General features: G+C 39.8%; 1 protein-coding gene across 6 annotated transcripts in view; it reads right to left on the reverse strand.

Annotated features, from left to right (window-relative positions):
• The window catches only part of ALG9 (ALG9 alpha-1,2-mannosyltransferase), a 92,369-nt gene that overhangs the window by 71,470 nt on the left and 5,107 nt on the right, over positions 1 to 15,792 (reverse strand). For all 6 annotated transcript variants that reach the window (XM_019653682.1, XM_019653679.1, XM_019653684.1 and 3 more), the window contains exons 4-8: positions 15,234 to 15,304; positions 10,708 to 10,796; positions 8,039 to 8,174; positions 2,375 to 2,462; positions 1,973 to 2,078 (exon numbers count right to left, since the gene is read on the reverse strand). In XM_019653682.1, the coding sequence (XP_019509227.1) occupies positions 1,973 to 2,078; positions 2,375 to 2,462; positions 8,039 to 8,174; positions 10,708 to 10,796; positions 15,234 to 15,304 (490 nt within the window). The remainder of the gene's footprint in view (positions 1 to 1,972; positions 2,079 to 2,374; positions 2,463 to 8,038; positions 8,175 to 10,707; positions 10,797 to 15,233; positions 15,305 to 15,792) is intronic.

Below are 15,792 nucleotides of genomic sequence, written 5' to 3' on the forward strand. Positions count from 1 at the left end.
ATATTAACCTGCTTCATAGCAGAGCCCCCAAACAGTCTCACATATGGAATGCTCTAAGACCTTCAAAAGACTAAGGCAGAAAAAACCCGTTATTTTAATGAAAAACTGCCTCATAAAATGTTTACTGACTTGGATGACCTGTTCAGAAAGATCTCTAGCTCATCCCTCCATAGCCAGCACCAACTCAGATGCCCTCAGGGGCCAAATGGCTGACTGGGAATAAAAAATGGCTGATGAGTGTAAGGCATGTGGGGAGGGGTGGAGATGGAGGTAAACTGGAGAATGCACCCCCAGGCTAAAGGCATCCCTTTTTTTTTTTTTTTGTCTTAACCCTAAACTGGCCAAACTGCTGTGAATGAAAAAAGGGATTCTATGGAAAGTAACCTCATAGGGTGGCCTGGTCATAAATTCCTAACTGGGCAGGTCATGGTGGGTAGTCACGCCCTAGGAATATAACTTCTTTAGTTAAAGGCTTATCTTTGCCTTAAGCAAGCTCTGTCCATTGTTTCTGTGCTTCTAGGTTAACATACCTTTGAAATACCTCTTTTGAGATCTCTTCTAAAGCATGACCACCCTCAAGAGAGCACATAATCTTAACTATTTTGAAATCCAATCCCCAAGTGACCATCCTCAGGAGAGCACAGAATCTTAACCTGTAATCCGATCCCCGCCTTGCTTTCTCCCTCTCATGTAATCTTCCTTATATTCCCTCCTTAATTCCAAATGCATAAAAGCTGCAAAACTGTTATTCTCTGAAGCATTTGAGATCTTGCTTCCTGGGATATATGAGTATAATCAATTTGGCTCAAATAAACTCTTATAAAAATTCTCTACAGGTGGACGTTTGTTATGTCGACAATACCAACCCTATCATTTGCTATGTTTGGTCTTCAGATTTTCCAAACTTTCTCCCCTAATGCCTGATACTAAAGTAATGCAAATTTAAAAAGAAAAAACTCAGGAGCATTTTCTCAATTCCTTGAGGCTTTGCTTCCTGGCAATTGTCGTCAGTTTGGCTCAAATAAACTCTTATAAACTTTAAAAAAAAAAAAAAAAAAAAAAAAGAGGGCCGGCTGAGTGGCGCGTTGGTTAAGAGTTGGCTTGGGACACCAGCTCTGAGCAGCAGGGCCCCGGTTCGGATCCCACATGAGGGCCAGTAACATTGCCCTCTACAGCTAAGATGGTGAGCAGCAGCTCGACATGGAGCTGGGCTGCCATGAGTCGCCGGCAACGGCGTAGGCTGCAGCCCCGGCTGCAGTGGGCTGCCATAAGCTACCGTGTGTGGCCGGCAGCCAGTGTGAGTGGCCAGCAGTCGGTGTGAGCTGCCAAGAGCCACTGTGAGCGGCCATCCAGAGACCAGCGACCCATCTGCCTCACCCGAGAAGAGCGCAATGATAATACCAACATGGGCCAGTAAAGCGACGTCCTCCACAACTAGACTAAAGAACAAAAGGACAGCAACTTGTCTGTTCCCCTTTCCCCAATTTCCCAGCACTGTTTCCCTCCCCCAGTTCCCCAACAAAATCTTAAAAAAAAAAAAAAGAAAGAAAAAACTCCAAAGTGTTAACAAGAGCTACTTGGAGCTTATGGGATTATGAATATTTTTATTTTTCTATTTTTGTTATCATATTGATTTTCTAATGAGAAGAGGAAAAAAGTAACTTTTAGTTAAAAAAGAATAGTATCAAAAGCCATAGCATACCCAATAAAGTCCTCCTTACTCTGAAACTGAGGACAGCAGGACTAACAGAAAGCTAGATCTGAATATCACAAAATCAAGGAGAAATACACATATTTAATGGAAACATATCCTCACTGTACTATATTCAAATGTAATTTATTTTTAAATAAGAAAATTACCAGCAAAGAAATGCTATGTTTGATAAAATGAGGCAATTGAATTAAAATTTCAAAGCTCAGGCAGATTAAGCTGTCTCCCTCCTAACTCTCCCCCAATCTCATAAGGCCTTACCATAAAGATCAGGTCCATGTGATGTGAAGACATTATACAGAACAATGTTGAGTGGTGCAATCACCAACTTCCCATAATAGTAGCTGTCAATGACCACCACAGGCACCTGAAACAGAGCAGGAAATGTATAGCAACTGTAGAGTTTTGCTCTGGAAACATTCTCACAATGCTAACAGGGTAAATTTCAGAATGTAAAACAGAATCAACTCCTAATGTTCTCTTTCCCACATCAGAAGTTGCTTTACACAATAGAATATACAAATGATGTATTATAAAATTGTACACCTGAAACTCACATAAAGTTATTAACCAATGTTACCCCAATAAATTAAATTAAATTAAGAAAAAAGAAGTTGTCTTCATTACACCTTTAGAACAAAACAAGAAAAAGAGAAAACTCACCAGAAAGAGTATTAGAGCCACCAGCGACCAATGAAAGAAACTCTTCCATCTATGTTTCATGACCAGCAAATCAAAGGCAATAGGTAAACTATTTAACAGAGAAATAGAAAGTGCGGAGTTAAATACTTAGAGAGAATATAGACTAAAACAGGTCAGATTCACCAATACCTCATGCCGAACTGAGAATAAAATGTCTCTAGCAGTTATAGTAAGGGAAGAAAGGTGGTACACGAGAGGATGTCTTCTCAAAAATATACTGTTCTATTCACAGGACCCATCGGTGCTATGCACCCCACAATGCACAAGAAATATAAATATCGAGCTTCTAGAATGAGTTCCATTTTACACATTTATATTATATATTATACATATTATGCATAATTGACATTTAAAACATATTAATTATAAGTAAATGTACCCCAGTGTCCCAACCCACCCTGCCAAATGAATAAATACTGATTTCTCCCTTCCATCTATATTAAGATTTTAGTACTATCATTACATACTTGACTTCAATTATGATACATCCTGTTCCAATACCATTTGCACTTCTTCCTTTCACTTAAATTCCTCAAGCAAGTGGCAAGTGACATGTGTGTTGCCTTCACTACTTCTTCAAGGCCTAGCCTCAAGCTATTAAGACTCATCTAAGGTCAACAGGAACCACCCCTCAGCCTGACCCACTATCTCTTCACAAGCCTCATCTCCTTTGTCTTTCTGCTCCACTTGACACAAAGCTCTGTTCCTTTCTCTTTAGACTCCTTAGTCCTATTCTTTTCTCTCTCTTCCCTAGTGCTCCCTAGGCGTGCTTATTTATTTATTTAATTTTATTGGGGAACAGTGTGTTTTTCCAGGACCCATCAGCTCCAAGTCGAGTAGCTGTTTCACTCTAGTGGGGGAGGGTGCAACTCAGTGGCCCATGCGGGGATCAAACAGGCAATCTTGGTGTTATGGGCACTGCGCTCTAACCAACTAAGTTAATGGGCCACCTCTAGGCCTCCTTTCTTTTTTCTATCCCATGGTAGTGCTCCATCATGGTCATATCTCCCCAAAATGATCTTCTCCTTTTCTTTCTCTACACTCATTTTTCTCAATATGTGCTTCCACTCTTGTCGCATGAACAATCACCTTCATATCCATGACTTCCAAATTTAGGATGCTAGTCTGAGCCTTTACCCATGCTCTAATCACAAAGAATTCCCAGGATGGCCAAGTGGCGTGTTGGTTAAGACTTGGCTTGAGATGCCAGCTCTGAGCAGCAGGGCCCCGTTTCGGATCCCACATTAGGGCCAGTGGCACTGCGCCCTCTACAGCTACGATGGTGAACAACAGCTCGACCTGGAGCTGGGCTGCCGTGAGTAGCTGGCAACGGCGTAGGCTGTAGTGGGCTCACTGGCAGCTGGCATGTGCTTTCGTGAGCTACCATGAGCCGCCGTGAGCGAGCAATGGCTAGCAAGCGACTGCCTTACCCAGAAACAGCGCAATCATAATACCAACACGAGCCAGTGAAGCGACGTCCTCCACAACTAGACTAAAGAACAAAAGAACAGCAACTTGTCTGTTCCCCTTCCCTGATTCCCCAACGCTGTTCCCCTCCGCCAATTCCCCAATAAAATCTTAAAAAATAATAATAATAATTCCCTCTCCACACCAATCTATTTACACAGAATCTACCCAAATGTGAACTATAAGCAGGCTCTGCTGCCACCTCCTTCAGAAAATCTCTGCAGAACCAATTTCTCCCATCTCTGAATTTATATGGCACTATCATCTCTATCACCTATTTGGCAATGTCATATGCTGTCACAGGACATCTTTTATTATCTGAATTTCCACATTCTATTACCTAAATTTTGCATTAACATTTTGTGGGGTTTTTCTCCCCAACTAGTTACATTTCCATAGCACCTATATTTCTTCTTTGATAAGGCAGGGTTCTTTGGAAAAGACAATACTGCTGAGAAAAATAGAAGGCAGCAGGCAGAGAGGAAGAGCACATATGAGATGGACTGGCTCCATAATAGCCATAGGCATGCGTCTACAGGAGCTGAGCAGGGCTGTTCAGGCCAGGACATTGTGGACGTCACTCACTCATAGGGTCGCCAGGAGTTAGAGCCAACTCAATAGCACACAAGTCATCATACTTCCAATTACTTGTTCAATGTCGTTTTTTCCTACCAAAATGCAAGCTCCAAAGAATTTCCAAATAACCGTTTTATTTATTACAATATCAGCTGTGCCTAGTATAAAATATTCAATAAATGATGGTAGGTTGCTAAATGACTGTGATCATGCAGTTATTTATCTTGGCTAAAGGCAGACCAATCAAAATGTACTACCCAGGGGTATTTGGGGAACTCACGAAGTTCAATATAGATGAAGTAGAGAGTAAAAGGAATGGGAGGAACTGACAAAAGGAGGCTGAGGGGTTAAAAAAGGAAGAAAGATAAAGGCTTGTGAGTCATGTTAAGAGTTTGGATACCATAAAGCAGGAGTTGGCAAACTTTTTATTTAAAGGACCTGACATTATATATTTTAGGCTTTGCAGGTCACATATGGTTTCTGTTGCATATTCTTCTGGTACGGGTTAACAACCCTTTAAAAAATTCAAAAATTTTAGTTCTTGGTCTATACAAAAATAGGCCAGCTAGACTTGGCCCACAGGCTACAGGTTGCCAACCTCTGTGACATACAGCAATGAGAAAGCTATGATAGAGTTTAAAATAAAACAGGTAGTGATACAATCATATTTGTATTTTAGGAAGGTAACTTTAGTTTAAATGTGGAGAGTAGATTTACAAGGATCAAGACTTGAGATAGTAATGTCACTCAGGAAGCTGAATAGTAATCCAGGAGCAGTGAGAGGTAAAGAAAATTCAAAAGATATTCCGGAGGTATAATAAACTTATAGGACATAGGAAAGAGAAAACTGAGTCGCAGATAATATTCAGGTTCCTGGCTCGGCACAGATGGTGGTACCATTTACTGAGATAAAAACATAGGTAAGGAAACAGATATGGAGGGAAGGGAATGAGTTTAATTTTATAAATGTTTACCTATATAAATGGAGATATCTAATAGGCATCTAGGGATATATAAGTGAAGCTTAAGAGATGGTTGGACTAGACATAAAGACATGGGAATTACCAAGATGGTTAACAGATAGCAGAAAATGTAAGAGAGGGCCTCACACAATATCTTTTTTTTTTAATTTTATTGGGGAATTGGGGGAGGGGAACAGTGTTGGGGAATTGGGGAAGGGAACCAGCCAAGTTGTTGTTCTTCAGTCTTCGCTGTGGAGGGCGCCAGTCAATCTAGCTGCCTTTTGGCAGCTCGTGGCCTCTAAGCTCAAGGTGCTGTGTTCAATCTTAGTTGCGGGTGGGCACAGCCACTATCCCATGTGGGAGTCGAACTGGCAGCCTTGTTGTTAAGAGCGCATGTTCTAGCCACTGAACCATCCAAGCAGCAGCTTGGCTCAAGGTGCCAAGTTCAGTCTTAGTTGCGGGTGGGCATAGCCCACCATCGAACAAGCAATCTTGTTGTTATACCAGCTGAGCCATCCTGACACCTGTTGGCAGCTCAGCGGCAGCTCAGCTCAGGCCGGGTATCAAACCGGCGACCCTGTTGCTCAAAGCTCACACTCTTGAGCAAGCTCTTAACCAACTGAGCCGCTCGGCCAGCCCTTAATATCTTGAAGTATATAATAATTTGAGGATGATATGCAGAATAGAAAAAAAGATTGAGGGTGGGGAAATCAGCCTTTAAAAGGCAATTAAGAAAATTTAGGGGCCGGCCAAGTGGCACGTTGGTTAAGAGCTGACTTGGGATGCCAGAGGGCCCCGGTTTGGATCCCACATATGAGGACCAGTGACACTGCCCTCTACAGCTAAGATTCTGAACAACAGCTCAACCTGGATGAGTCGCAACGACAGTGTAGGCTGCAGCCCCTGCTGCAGTGGGTTGCCATGGGCTACCATGTGTAGCCAGCAGCCAGTGTGAGTGGCCAGCAGCCGCCGTGAGCGGCCATCCAGAAGCCGGCGACTGATCTGCCTCGCCCGGGAAGAGCGCAATGATGGTGCCAACTTGGGCCAGTGAAGCAACATCCTCCACAACTAGACTGAAGAACAAAAGGACAGCAACTTGTCTGTTCTCCTTCCCCCAATTCCCCAATAAAAAAAAATCTTTAAAAAAAAATTTTAAAATGTCTATCTCTGGCTTAGTAACTCCCCTTCTAATAATTTATCATATATAAATTTTCACAAGTATATGAACATATGTACAAAAATATTCACTGAAGCACTGTGTGCAAAAGAAAAAAAAAAGAAAATCAAATGGCCACCAATAAGGCAGTGGCTAAATAAATTATGGGCAGCCATATAACGGAATGCTATGAAACTGATACAAAGAACAATATAAATCTATGTACAATAAAAAATACACATGTATCTTTGAAGGTTGGGTTATGGGAGAAGACAATTAAAAATCCTTTTTACATCATACAATCTGGTACTTTTTTTTTTTAACTGGGGAATTGGAGGAGGGGAACAGTGTTGAGGAATTAGGGAGGGGGACCAGCCAAGTTGTTGTTCTTCAATCTTAGTTGTGGAGGGCGCCAGTCGCCATCTGGCAGCTCGTGGCCTCTAAGCTCAAGGTGCTGTGTTACAATCTTAGTTGCAGGTGGGCGTAGCCACCATCCCATGCAGAAGTTGAACCGGCAGCCTTGTTGTTAAGAGTGCACGCTCTATCCACTGAGCCACCCGGGCAGCAGCTCAGCTCAAAGTGCCAAGTTCAGTCTTAGTTGCACGTGGGCGTAGCCCATGATCGAACAGGCAGTCTTGTTATTAGGAGCACGTGCTCTCACCAGCTGAGCCATCCTGCCACCTATTGGCAGCTCAGCTCAGGCGCAGCGTCACTGGCCTATGTAGGAATTGAGCCAGTGGCGCTATTGCTCAGAACTCGTGCTCTTAAGCTTAACTCTTAACCAGCTGAGCCACTTGGCCGGCCCTGGTACTTTTTTTAAGTAATAAAGATACACTACTACTATAATAACCTTAACATCAAACTAAAATATTTTTCTAAATTACTAGTGGTACAGGGAATAAATTAAGGCAGCACAAACTAGAATAGACGTGGTGGGAACAAGAAGTACAAAACGAATGAGAGACATTATAGAACCTGGAAGAAAAGATGGCAGGGGTAAGAAGGAGACTGAAAGGAAATGCAGATTTCAAGCCTTGGTGACTGGGAAAATGCACAGCACAAGGTGGTGCGGCGTGGAAAAAACATCAGCTATAGAGTCAGAAACGTTTGGATTCAAAAGCAAACAATCTTAAAGGCAAATTACTCAACCTACTGAACTCTACTTTCTCGTTTATAAAGCACTAACAATTATATTTCTCTTGCAGAGTTGTTATAAGGTTTAGGGATAAAGTTTGTTTGTTATGTTAGCAGTATCTAACATACAGATGCTAAATACTAGTCACTATTCTTATTAGAATTAATCAAAACAATAAGCAGTAAGAGAAATATTCTTCCATTTCCCAGTCTTTGTAGGTCCAAATAATTCCTCTAACTTTAGATTCTATCCAGAGAATATGGAGATAACCTAACATTAAGATTTACTATAATGTATGCTCAGTGATACAAATTGTGTTAGTTTCTTACCCAAGAGCCACACTGAATGGCCAGCCTAAGATAGCCCCAGCTGCTACTCCAAGCACAGCAATGGAAGTCTTGTCCATATACCAGCCAGTCATGGCTATCAACGTAGTATACATACAGAAGCTACTAGGAAGGAATGCTGCAAGAGTGAAGAAACAAAAAAAGGGGGACAAGGACAAGAGTTTGAGATTTATTAGGTATCAGTGACTAAAAATTTACCTACATTGCAAAATGTCCATAGCTAGAAACATACTTTGAGCAATGCTATATTAGAAATGGGCAGTAAAGTGATAGTCCTTTAAAAAAAATGAAGTGTGATTATTTTCTCACTCCTGTTTTTTAGGTATCAACACATCACCCAAGTATATAATACCAACCATGATATTTTTCTCCTGGCCTGTACCCCAAATCTAAAACTTATGCAAGTCCAGGTTCCCTGGGTATACATACCCCCAGGTTATACTTCAGGCAAGGAATATGCTTCAGAAAATTTAGAGCCACTGATGACAACCTATTTCTGAAGGAGTCTATTTTCTGATAATCTTCTGAGACTGTCCTGGTAACAACCTGTACCCCACAAGAATTCTCGAAAGGCTTTTCAAGGGCCAAATGTTGGATGGCAGCACTGCTGTGCATCCTGCATTCACTGACATAGGCCATTTTGCCCTTTAGATGTCCCCCTAATTTCCATCTAGTATTACTTTGCTGTTGTATGCAGCAGAGGTTCTCTGCAACAGTGACATTTGATCAAAATGTTTCTACCAACTCTACCCAAAAATACAGATCTGCCTCTCCCTGCTGTATGAGGCCTGCTTCATCCAGCACTAGGGAAGAAAAGTCAGTACCAACTTCAAAAAGAACCACAATGAACAGGCAATATGATTTTAAAAACTCAGCAGAGTTCAGAGGCTCTGTATCAAAGGATGCCTTAAACGTATCTGTGCCTTAACATCCTCAACTGGGATTACAAAACTAGACACTCCCAGGTATCTCCCTCACATAAGAATCAATCTCAGGAGTAGCAAAATAACTAAAATAACATGTGGGGTACAACCTTCACAGATAAATGCTAAACAGTATCAACGCCATCAAAGCTATCCATTCTATTGGGTTGTCAAAAAAGTCATGACACATTTTTGCAACAGATGGCGCTGGTTCATTTTTGGAAGTACCAGAGTCATTCGCATCTATGTCATTTGACAGCTGACAGTTCTAGCTTCATTCTAAAAAAAATTGAATGATTTGGTTGAGTTTTGGAGATTTTACAACAAGTTGAAGATGGAAGACCAAACTGCGCATTTTTGCCATATTTAACTTCCATAAAGGGAAGAATGTGCATCAAGCTTGTGAAAAGTTGCATAAAGTTTACGGTGACAATGCTCTACAAGAACGTCAGTGCCAATGATGGTTCACGAAATTCCGTGCTGGTGATTTTGATCTCAAGGGCGCTCCTCGGTCAGGGAGGCCCACCGAGGTTGATGACGACAAAATAAAGACATTGATCGAGTCAAACCCACGTTACACGACACAAGAGGCTGAAGAAACATTGAACATCCATTATTCAAGCGTTCACAACCACCTGAAGAAGATGGGATACGTAAGCAAGCTCGATATTTGGGTTCCACATGAACTCAAAGTTCATTTGACGGCGCATATAAACATCTGCAGTATGCTCATTAAACTTGAGGAAAACCATCCTTTTTTGAAGCAATTGATAACTAGTGATGAGAAATGGGTTGTTTACAACAATGTGGTGCGCAAACGGTCTTGGTGTCAACATGATGATTTGCCTCAAACAACATCGAAAGCAGACATTCATCAGAGGAAGGTTATGCTCTCAGTGTGGTGGGATTTTAAGGGTGTCGTGTTTTTCAAGCTCCTACCAAGGAACCAAACAATCAATTCGAATGTGTACTGTCAGTAATTGGACAGTTTTAATGAATCCATCATCCAGAAATGTCCAGAGCTTGTTAATTGTAAAGGAGCCGTGTTCCATCGCGACAACACGAAACCACATACAAGTTTGATCACCCGTAAAAAATTATTGGAGCTTGGATGGGATGTGTTGCCACACCCACCATACTCGCCTAACCTTCACCGTCAGACTTCCACTTGTTTTGCTCTCTTAAAAACTCCTTGCGTGGTATAACGTTCAATTCAGATGAGGCTGCAAACCAGCACCTTGTTCAGTTCTTCGAAAATAAAGACAGTTCTTCTATGAACGAGGAATTATGAAGCTCACTAAAAGATGGCAAAAGGCTATCGAACAAAATGGGCAATATATCACTGATTGATCTTTGTTCTTTATATAAATAAATGACCTTTGAAAAACATAGACAAAATACGTCATGATTTTTCCGAAGACCCAATACAATAACGTAAGAGAAAACAACCTGATGAAAATAACAGCTCTACTACTTATGCATTCTTTGATTTTCAGTAAATCATTTCACCTTTCTAAGTTTCAGTGTCCTCACCAGCAAAAATGAGAAAATATTTATCTTACTTAGTTCCACAGGATTGTTGTAAAGGTCAATCAAGATCATGCAGATAACAGTGGTCTGCAAATTACTGACATGTTAAACAAATATAACCTGTATCTGAACAAGTTCTTTCAGTGCAACTATGAAATATCAGTGAACCTGTATGGCCTCACCTGCTCTCTTACTTACCTGATGATGAGCAAAACATGCCAGTGCTGAGAACCAAGAAGGCTAGCATCATTCGACTCACATGCAGCCCAAACTTCTTGCACACAGCCCTAGGAGAAAGGCAGACTATCAGCATAGCAAATCTTAGGGATGGAAATTTCAAATTAAAGGACGAAAACATACCTACATCACAGAGAACCCTGAAGATGTAAACTCAAATACAAGTGTCTCGACAGGTGTATTAGCAATTTTCATGTGCATAAAAATCCCAAATGTTCTTATTCCTCACACAGGAGAGAAGCTGTCTCCCTAAGAGGAAATGTATACTTCCCATGCTAAAAGTATGTCCACTATCAATAGGAAACAGCATGATGTTGTGGAAAAATAATAGGCCTCAGACCCAGATGGGCACAGGTTCAAATTCGGGGTCTGCCAATTACTAGCAGTGGCAGTGACCTAATGTCTAGTGACATAATCACTGTCAGATTCTTCATCTGTAAAAGGAGACTAATAATACCTACTTTGTAAGGTTTCTGTGAGGACAATGCATGGCAAAATGCTTAGAAGAATGTCTGGCACAGAGTTGCTCAATAAATGGTAGTTACCAGAAAAAAACATTAAGAGATACACCAAAGTATTAATAAGTGCTTATCTAAGTCAGTGTTTCTGAAACTTAAGCAATTATACACTTCCTCTTCTTTCTTGTAGGTATTTTTTAAATATTATAAGAGATTATTATTGCTTCATTCAGTCAATATTTGTTCAGACATACCCATGTGTTAACTATTTTCTTGCTCAGTCTCCTTATTGCATCTCAGAGCTTCTTTCTGAAATAATTTTGCTTCTTCCTAATTATATCCTTTAGATGTTCCTTTAGTGAAGCTCTATTAATGGTAAACACTCTGTTTTTTGTTTGGTTTCTTTTTCTTTCATTTTTTCTTTGTCTAAAAGGTCTTTATTTAGATCTTGGTCTTAAAACATGGTTTAATTGAGTATATAATTTTAGGATGACAATCATTTTCTCTCAACACTTTGAAGATATTACTTTTTTTGTCTTCTGGCTTTTGAAAAGGCTTCTGTCAGTCTAACTGCTTAACATTCCTTTCTAGGTATTCTATTAGTTCTCTGTCAACTTTTAAGATCTTCTTCTTTGTCCTTGGGGTTAAACAGTTTCACTAATTCCTTTTTAATTTCCAGATCAGGATATGTTAGGCCTCCTGAATATGTGTATTAGCATCTTTTTTTCATCAATTCTGGAAAATTCTTGATGATTACTTTCTTAAATACCTCTCCTCATTCTTCCCAACTTCTCCTAAATCTGATTAGATATATTTCAGATCTTTTAACTCTACCATACAGTATCAGTGGACATATAGGTTGTTTCCAATCTTGGCTATTATGAATAGTGCTGCAATGAATACTCTTTTTTCCTAACCTCTTTTATATTTCCTTTTGTTGACACTCTGTACTTCATTCTTAGTAATTTCTTCAGATCTTCTATTGGGTTGTCGGAAAAGTCATGACGCATTTTTGCAAGAAAAAATATGTCATGACTTTTCCGACAACCTAATAGTTTACTTGTTAGCAATATCTAGTCATCTGTTTAAACTATCCACTGAATTTTAAACATCAATTATTATTTTTTCATTTCTAGTAGCTCTATAAGGTTCTTTTAAAAATATGCCTGGTCATTTTTGTATTCTCAGTTCTTTTCTTTTTTTAACTTTTTTATTTTATTGTGGTAAGAACACAATATAAGATCTTACCCTCTTAACAGATTTTTTTTTTTTTTAGTTGGGGAATTGGGGAGGGGGTCCAGCCAAGTTATTGTTCTTCAATCTTAGTTGTGGAGGTCATCAGTCGCCATCTGGCTGCCCGTCAGTAGCTTGTAGCCTCTAAGCTCAAGGTGCTGTGTTACAATCTTAATTGCAGGTGGGCGTAGCCACCATCCCATGCGGGAGTCGAACAGGCAGCCTCATTGTTAAGAGCACATACTTTATCCACTGAGCCATCCAGGTGGCAGCTCAGCTCAAGGTGCCAAGTTCAGTCTTAGTTGCAGGCGGGCGTAGCCCACCATGGAACAGGCAGTCTTGTTGTTAGGAGCACATGCTCTCACCAGCTGAGCCATCCTGCCACCTGTTGGCAGCTCAGCGGCAGCTCAGTGGCAGCTCAGCTCTGGTGCAGTGTCACTGGCCCATGTGGGAATTGAACCGGCGGTGCTATTGCTCAGAGCTCGAGCTCGCGCTCTTAAGCTAACTCTTTTTTTTTTAAGATTTTTATTGGGGAATTTGGGGATGGGAACAGTGCTGGGGAATTGGGGGAAGGGGAACAGACAAGTTGCTGTCGTTTTGTTCTTCAGTCTAGTTGTGGAGGACGTTGTTTCACTGGCCCAAGTTGGCACCATCATTGCGCTCTTCCCAGGTGAGGCAGATCAGTTGCCCTCTTCTGGACGGCCGCTCACCGCGGCTGCTGGCTGCTCACGCTGGCTGCTAGCTACACACGGTAGCCCATGGCAACCCACTGCAGCAGGGGCTGCAGCCTACGCCGTCGTGGGCGACTCATGGCAGCCCAGCTCCAGGTTGAGCTGTCGTTCAGCATCTTAGCTGTGGAGGGCAGTGTCACTGGCCCTCATATGTGGGATCCGAACCGGGGCCCTCTGGCGTCCCAAGCCAGCTCTTAACCAACTGAGCCACTTGGCAGGCCACTAACAGATTTTTAAGTGTAAAATACAGTATTATCTATAGGCATAATGTTCTACAGATCTCTAGAACTAATTCATACTGCATAACTGAAATTGTATATATTCATTGATTAGCAATTTCCCATTTCCCCTTCTTTCCAACTCCTGGAAACCACAATTCTATTCTTTTGCTTCCATAAATTTGACTATTTTAGATACCTCATATAAGTGGAATCATGCAGTATTTGTCCTTCTGTGACTCGTTATTTCACTTAGCATAATGTCCTCAAGGTTCATCCATGTTGTCACATATTGCAGGATTTCCTTCTTTTTTAAAACTGAATAATATTTACATTCCATATGTATATATCACATTTTTTCCCCATTCATCTGTCAATGGACATTTATGTTGTTTCCAATCTTGGCTCTTGTGAATACTGCTGCAATGAACATGGAGTGCAGATATCTCTTCAAGATTCTGATTTCAATTCTTTCAGATAAATACCCAGAAGTGCGATTGCTGGATTACTGGTAGTTCTAGTTTTAATTTTTTAAGGAACCTCATCCTGTTTTCCATAGTGGCTGCACCATTTTGCATTCTCACAAACTGTGCACAAGGATTCCAATTTCTCCACATCCTCGCCAATATTTGATGTATTTGTTTTTTGGGGTTTTTTTGGACAATAGCCATTTTAACAGGTATGAAGGTGCCCTTGCATTTCCCTGATGATTAGTGACAGTGACTACCTGTTGACTATTTGCATGTCTTCTTTGGAGAAATGTTTATTTGAGTTCTTAGTTCATTTTATAATCAGATTTTTAGTTTTTTTTGCTATTGAGTTGTAGGAGTCCCTTATATATTTTGGACATGAACTTATCAGATACATGGTTTGCAATTATTTTCTCCTACTTTTTAAGTTCCTTTTCACTCTATTGATTGTTTAGTCTCTCATTTCTTATTTATGCTTTCAATTCTGTCTTTTATTTCTTTAAAAATCTTAAATATACTTATTTTACATTCTTATTTTGATAATTCCTAATAAAGTTTTGAGGGTCAGCTTTCCATGGATTGTACTATTTGCTGGCTCTCACTCATAATGTCTTGTTTACTTCTGCGTTTTGTAATTTATTTTTACTATAATTTCTTGTTCACTAGAACTTTATGTATGGTAATTCTTTGACACATGAGTTAAGGATTCACTTTTCTAAAGAAATTTTACATTTCTTTTTGCAAGCTGCCTGGGGGCACTACCAACCCAGAACAATTTAAAATAAATTCTCAATTTGGGGTTTAAGGGGACCATGTGGGTGATTTGAATTCAGTCCTGAACACATATGAAGGCCAGCTTATGATTATAATCCTCAAAGGCAGCATTGGCTTTTTTTTTTTTTTTTTTTAAACCAGGGAGCCTTTATTGACTGACTAGTTGGAGTGCACTGACTCTTTTTTTCCTCCTCCATTCTACCCAGAGTCAAAGCCAAAAATTTTTTCATCTGACATTTTTAGTTGTTTTGCAGTGGGAAGATTTTTAATAATGATCATTAGTCCAAATAACTTTTAACACACTTTAAAAACAATATGTTTGTTAGGTTCTACTAAATCCTACCAAATAAAAGACCAGTTAGATACATATTAACAGAATTAAAATAATAACATGAAGAAACAGTATTTATGAACCTCAGGAAATAAAGTGATATACCTCTCCAAAAGTTTGTTTCAAACAAGAAATCACATTTTAGATATAATTTTAGGAGCTAGAAGGAAAGTGTTTTCTATATTTAAACACTGCTAATACTATCAGAGAAATAATTTATGCTGTATTGGGCTTCCTCATAGCACTTTTAGAAGCAAGGCTTTTATACTCACTTGTAAAAGTAAAGTTCACAAATGCAGCTCACAAAAGCCAGAAGACATCGTAAAAAGTAAAAGACAAGAATCTGAAAGAAACCCAGAAGAGGAAAACATAAGTCACAGGCAAAAGTTAGCAAAACTCTTAAAGATGAAACTACTCTCATTAGTAACACTATAAATTGGCATAATCCTTATGAAAAGCAATATGTATCAAGAAATATGCAAATTTTCATATCCCTAAATTGAGTATATTTACTTCTATGATTCCAGCTCACAGAAGTAACTATGTGAGTAAATATGTACATAAATATGGGCAGGGGGTTCTATTCACGAAAATGTTAACTGTAGCACTATTAATTTAGAAAAACTTTTTTAAAAACTACAGAATATCCAATTTTAGGGAAACGGTTAAATAAATTATGCTATATTTAGTTCATGGACTATTATACAAATACTAAAATTTATGGTTACTAAAACAGTGGAAACATTCTTATAATATTAAAGCTTATTCATTCAACAAGCATTTCTTAAGACAATTATAATTGTGTAGATGGAGATGTGAACAAAACCAACT

Source organism: Hipposideros armiger, unplaced genomic scaffold (genome assembly GCF_001890085.2).
Source record: "Hipposideros armiger isolate ML-2016 unplaced genomic scaffold, ASM189008v1 scaffold_204, whole genome shotgun sequence".
Lineage (NCBI taxonomy): Eukaryota > Metazoa > Chordata > Mammalia > Chiroptera > Hipposideridae > Hipposideros > Hipposideros armiger.